The sequence below is a fragment of the Crinia signifera genome, chromosome 4 (genome assembly GCF_055691185.1).
Source record: "Crinia signifera chromosome 4, ASM5569118v1, whole genome shotgun sequence".
Lineage (NCBI taxonomy): Eukaryota > Metazoa > Chordata > Amphibia > Anura > Myobatrachidae > Crinia > Crinia signifera.
The window spans coordinates 84177286-84183702 of NC_139220.1; the positions used below are offsets into that span (position 1 = coordinate 84177286).

At 40.4% G+C, this 6417-nt stretch overlaps 1 protein-coding gene across 1 annotated transcript in view; it reads right to left on the reverse strand.

The window, feature by feature from the left end:
• Nucleotides 1-5751, reverse strand: part of KCTD16 (potassium channel tetramerization domain containing 16) — a 294529-nt gene extending 288778 nt beyond the window's left edge. Inside the window, exons 1-2 of the mRNA XM_083181915.1 lie at nucleotides 5237-5751; nucleotides 3788-4894 (exon numbers count right to left, since the gene is read on the reverse strand). Of these exons, the coding sequence (XP_083038041.1) occupies nucleotides 3788-4619 (832 nt within the window). The 5' untranslated portion in view covers nucleotides 4620-4894; nucleotides 5237-5751. The remainder of the gene's footprint in view (nucleotides 1-3787; nucleotides 4895-5236) is intronic.
• Nucleotides 5752-6417: the final 666 nt, after the last annotated feature.

Consider the following 6417-nt stretch of genomic DNA (forward strand, 5'->3'; position numbering starts at 1 on the left):
TGAAGATGGGATTTTGCCCATAGCAACCAATCAGATTCTAACTATTATCTTCTAGAAGATTGTAAATAAATAAGTAGAATCTGGCTGGTTGCTATGGGCAACATCCCATCTTCAACAGAATTACCATCTTAGAAAATGTACCCCTATAAGTGCTGCATGAAATTCACAAATGTCTACTTCATTCTTGGATAGTAGGCCAGTATGCTCTCAACAGTATACATTATTGGATAGCATGCTCTATAAATATAAGTGGTATAGCTTGTGGAAAGATAAGGATGGGTATCCGATTGATAGGTCGACAGTCAATAGGTCAACCAATATTGGTACACAAGCAGTTTTTTTAATCTCTTCAGTGGTGTACCCGTAAAGTTTCTGGGTTCAGATGCGTTGCCGCGCATACTACCAATACGAAGGTGTGCGATAGTGGTGCCTGCAGCTGAGCCCCCCCCCCCACAGTGGTCTCTCACCCCTCTTCCCCTGTCGCTACCCCTCGCCCCTCCACTCCGGTGATCATAAGCTGGAGCTCCCCTGCTGCTGCCCCCACCGCCATTAGTTGCAGTGAGCAGGCAGAAAGCTAGGGGACATTCGGCGTGGCTCGGGGGGAATCGGGAGTGTTAGGGAGTTCAGGCACCCGAGTCCTCCCGGGCCACCCCGAACATCCCAATTATGCCGCCTGTTGTGAATGGTGGCTGGGGCAGCCGCAAGGGGAGCTCCAGTGTACGTTTGCCAGAACGGAGATGAGGGGAGGGGGGGGGGAGCGACAGGAGGGGGGAGCAACAGGGGGTGTTGTCCTATGTTCTGTGGTGGGTTTTGCTGGGGCAGGACAAACCTGCCCTGGTAGGTTTGTCCTGCCCCAGCAAAACTCACCACTCAGGGGTTAAACTGACTTGCTCCTACTTCACCACCCATGTAGGCATGGAGAGAAATAATAATAGTTACATGGCAAGCGAAGTGAGCCATGCAAGTGGACGTGTCCACGTCGACACACAATTGTAAAAAACTCATGTCCACCTTTTCCTGTGTCGAGCATATTCATGTCATCATTTTGTTCACGTCAACCTTTTGATCACGTCAACCTAGTGCATGTCGACCTTTCGCCTAATGGTGGTCGACCTATTGACTGTCAAACTTGACACTGTCGTACTAATAATGCACACCCATAAGGATTGCATAAGCTGACTATCATATATTGTGGTATGAGTAAATTCTTGGGTGTGGATTAATAGTTCTTAATATTCAGTCAGTTGGCACATTTATCCGGAGTCACTAGTAACTAATGCATACAACAATTCTAGAGGGGTTTCAGGCGACAGAGGTTAGGAAACAGCCGAGAACTTTTGAAATGCCTAGCATGCCCCTTGATGATGTGGCACACTCTCATGTGGTGGCTCCATATCCCTAGGGCAGAATCATCAGAGCCACTTTTTGTGAGTACAAATGATGCCACTCCACAGATAATATCATATAGTCCTAAAAACAGCACAGACCTAAAACAAGTTAGTGTGCAGATGCGGGAATGGACACCGTACATTATGAGTAAGAAAAGATGGTGTATATGAAGAAGAATGACAGGACATACTGTACTTCAGACCACCTGTGCAAAAATATTATACAGTACAACCAAACCACCAAGATACACAGTGTTAAATAAAAAAGGGGAAAATAACTCTAGTACTGTATATAAAAGATTATATATATATATATATATATATATATATCGTCTATATATATATGACTATTGTCCGTGAGTCTCTGAAACACTGCCATCTGCTGGCAGAGAGTGAGACTACATCTCTTTCTCACATGCACAAACACAGAAGGTAGCAGACTAGCTTTTGAAGCTTTTGCTTCGAGCGGCCTTACATATACATAAATATATATATATATATATATATATATATATATATATATATATAGCGGGGTGGGGCGGACCGGCACTCAGTCCCAGGCGTGTATACTGCTCTGGTGCCTTCCAATACAAGAGGTAGCATAAAGGAACACAGCGGCGGCACTCGGAGACTTGTGCAAAAAACAACTTTATAAATCCATCAAATACGTGCAAACAGAGACCGACGTTTCGGGGTGAAGCCCCGTTTTCAAGGTGCAGAAGTGCAGAAGTCACTTCTGCACCTTGAAAACGGGGCTTCACCCCGAAACGTCGGTCTCTGTTTGCACGTATTTGATGGATTTATAAAGTTGTTTTTTGCACAAGTTCCTTTATGCTATATATATATATATATATATATATATATATATATATATATATATATATATATATTTATATTCTGTAGGATCTGGATTTGTCATGCTTGAAAGGAGGGTCCAAGCAGGACGCAATGTGTTAAACAGCAGTCCAAAATGTATTTTGCCCTATCATCACGGTTTTTTGCATTTACCATGGATAAACACATCACCATTGTCTAAAACTATAGCTCTATTGGTAGTAAAACAATCAATGAATATATAGCTTTATGCAGCAGGAAGCAGCTGTACAATCAGTGTGCATTATAAGGTGTAATGACAATATTACAGCAGCTGTACATTCAATAGAGATTCTGCTACAGATGGGTGAAATTCCTAAGACACATACAGTATGTTGGTTCCCTTCATAAATAACGACATATAAAACCTGTATTTGAATAGTCTTTTACTATCTTTTGTAAAACTGGTGCCACATTGCCAACTTGCATGGCTCCCATGACTACTAACCCTAGCTGCAGATAATGACACACTTTTTTCTTACATGAGTTTAGTCTTTATAATAAAGATAACAGCCTAAGCTATTAGCAATGTACAATGGTTTACTTTATCATTGCCTTGAGGATGAAACCAATTTAGTTACGTTCCCAAGAGGCTTATCCATCTGACCTTGGGCAGGATGCTCGCCTAGAAAAAATAGACTAAAACTCTCCATAGACTTCTCGCGCCTCTTTTGACAAATTCTATCTCCAGCACTTGTACAGTTTCTTTCTAAAACAAGATGAGCCTTCGAGTACACACCAAATAATCAGATCTACTGTATCTCATGTAACATATATTGTCCAAATACGATATGTTATTTATAATATAAACAATATCAGGTACATGTCCATACCAGCTTGCTGGTAAATTTAGGGGTGTGAAATAGTGATGATTTGGGTGTTATGTATATGGCTACACAATGTGAACAGGCGCAATGAACTTTGCTACAAATTGGCTTCGAACATCAAACTAATCCAACAAACCATAGTTCAGTCAACAGTATCTGGAACCACGCACTGAACAAGTGCACTACAAATGTTAAAGTATAACAGCGTGTACAGAAAATTAATTTCTAAATTTCCTGCATGAAAGGAGAGAAAAAAGATTTACAGCATGTACTAATCCTATCCCATCTTCTCCCTTCTTTCAGCTGTAAATGCTTAGCTACTGTGAGAGAATGACATCCTGTTGATTTATAAAGTAAGACACAGTCAGTTCCATTCCAAGCAAACTTGTACTGGCCTCTAGTGCCATCTAGCCAAAGTAATTCCAGCTTCTTATCATTACCAGTATCAGAAGCTATAAACTATGGTTCAATCACAGCAATCTTGGTGTTAAATAAAAAGAGCCGCGTGATATACTGAATTTGTCAGGACATAATTATGTTTTCCAAAAAAGTGATCTTGACGCTTACAATCTTATTTTTTTTTTCCTGGATTGAATTTAAATCAATGATAAAAATAAATAGCAAATGTATAGCAAGTATAATGTAATGCTAAGCAACATCAAAGTGAAATTGATAACTTTTTGGTTCTTTGGTACTTACTGTAGAAGACATATTCTGTGTAACTGGACCAGATCTTGTCATCGGTGTATTGATTGACGAAAGATGCTGTCACTGAAGAGTTACAGGCTACCATATGGAATCCACACTCTGACAGCATGTCAAATGCTCTCTCTAGATGTTTAAACTTAAGATAAAACCTGGAGGTGTATTTTTCTGGGGCTCTGTCCGGATCCCTGCTTTCATTTAGTGTTTCTCCAAAGACTTCTTTGGCTAGAGAAATACGCCCACAAACCAGAATTCTTGGAACTCTCCGAAATTTTGCATCCGCTTGACTTTCTCTACCCATTGTGCATGAACCCCGGTACCCAACTGTGATGAAGCCCCATTTTCTATCTGATGGTATCAATGATGAAGATGGGCATATTCTGGTTTCACTTCCTTGGGAGACATCTTCAAAGTCACTGTGGCAGTAGTCATCTGGGCTCTGTTTAACTTCATCAGGTGCTAAGAGTTTCACTAGTTCTGGAAGTAGAAAGTATTCCGCTTCTCTTTTCAATCTCCCTTTTTCTGGAAAATGATCCGGCAAGACAACCTGCCTGTCCCTGAGATAGTCCAGAACATAACGGAAGAGAAACCCATCTCGATCAATAAAGAATCGTCCTTTGGCATCTTTTGCCAGGTCATTTATAGAGTCCCGTTTGGAGGTGAACATTTTCCATAGCAGAGAATGGGGTATACTGGTTAATGTTGTATGGCGTGTAAAGTAAACTTGCCCACCAACATTTAATTCAACCACCTCTGGGAAAGATTGCAGGAGAGTTACTTGGTCTCTGGGTGGGGCATAAGTTCTGCAGTTTCCACTCAATGCCATGGTGCTATTAAACAGGAGCCACTAACTAGTACAAATTGTTCATAAATGTTAAATCAGGAATTAAAAACTGCTGTGCAGTCCCCCAAAATTGAATAATTCTCTTCTTATTCTGAATTTTGTAATCATGAAGTTAATTCCAGTTGTACATGAACATAACAGTCTATCTAGACCAATTCCACTTTAGAAAGAACTTGCTAAAATAGCATAAAAAGCACATAGATCACACTGAATCCACTAGATGCAGGATCATACAGAACGAACACACACATTAGAATCTGTCAGGGAAAGAGAAAACATTTGTAAAGTTCTGAAAATGGTAATGAAAGCACACATTACATAATGCATAATATGTGTGTGTGTGTGTGTGTGTGTGTGTGTGTGTGTGTGTGTGTGTGTGTGTGTGTGTGTGTGTGTGTGTGTGTGTGTGTGTGTGTGTGTGTGTGTGACACTAATGCTTACATACTATTATCAATTTATCTACTGTTAAGCAGGATTCAGTCAGGAAAAAAAATGGGTGAGTACATTAAGTCATATGTTCTGATTACTGCAAACAGTAATATAAATGTGATTCTTGTTATGTTGGGTAGTGGTATATCACACAAAAAAAAATACTATACCTGAGTTGCATAATCCTTTCAAATGGAAAAAGAGGTCAGTTTATAAAAACACAAATAAAAACCAATATAAAAATCATAATAAAAAAGTATCAGAAAGGTGATTCTCTTATCAAGTGTAGAAAGTTATCAGCTCCCAGGTACAGTAGCAGGGGCTTGGTGTAGCAGTCAGCAAATAAAATGTACTCAGAATAAGACTGGCTCGTTATTTGGGGGAAAGCTTCCTCCAGATGGGATGATGATTCTTAGATACCTGGCAAAAAAAACTCAATCACAGCAGCCAGCCTGCGTGGAGCAGGATGCTCATTTGACAATCCAAGTACTAGCCGGAACACAAAGGCTAACATAGTTCCAGGTACTGTAAGCTGAAAGGAAAAGAAGGGACAGGAGCAGTCGGAAGAGCAAGCAGCAGCAGCAGCTGATGTACAGCTCTGGGTGCTTTGCTGCTTGGTTGCTGAGCCTGCTCTGGATGCTGAGCTGGGTGGATCCACAGTTCCCAGGGCTGTTCTGAGATGGTGCTATTTCAGCAGTGCAGGGAAGAAACCAACCAGGGAAATAACTATTACATCATCTTAAAGGGATATAGCTCTAAAGAAAAGCAAATAAAATAAAAGCTGGAGATGTATTTATGGGTCATTATATGTATAGAGGTATAGATTTAAATAGATAAACATCAATTCGTAGAAAATGGTAAAGTGTGAACTGCTGCTTCAGCTGTACTTTCCCCCTGGGTGGTTTAACCTATTAACCCCCATTTATATTGTCACATCAAGCATTGATTCTAATTGGTTATGTTGTTTCAGATTACAGCAATTAGGGACAAAGCTTTCGCTTGCAATTATAGTGTTATCTCTACAGCTGCAAATACATGCATGCATTAATCTTACAGATTTTTGGTGCTTTCCTAGGTACATCTATTTCTTTTAACTATGCAGTGTATGTTCTTTTCTCTTCACATCCTTTACATTTGTGATCCAAAACAGCTTGATGTGCTGAATGGAACTACAGGCTAGTTTCTGTGAGGCTATCACATTCAGCACACAGAGAACAGTATAGATAATTTGTTTGAGGATCACATTGTTTTTCTGCAAGTTCAAATAGGGACATGTCACAATGAGGTACAGCAGAAAGAGGCGGCCATGAGCACTCCAGACTTATACATTGACCAGGGCCGTTGCTACTGT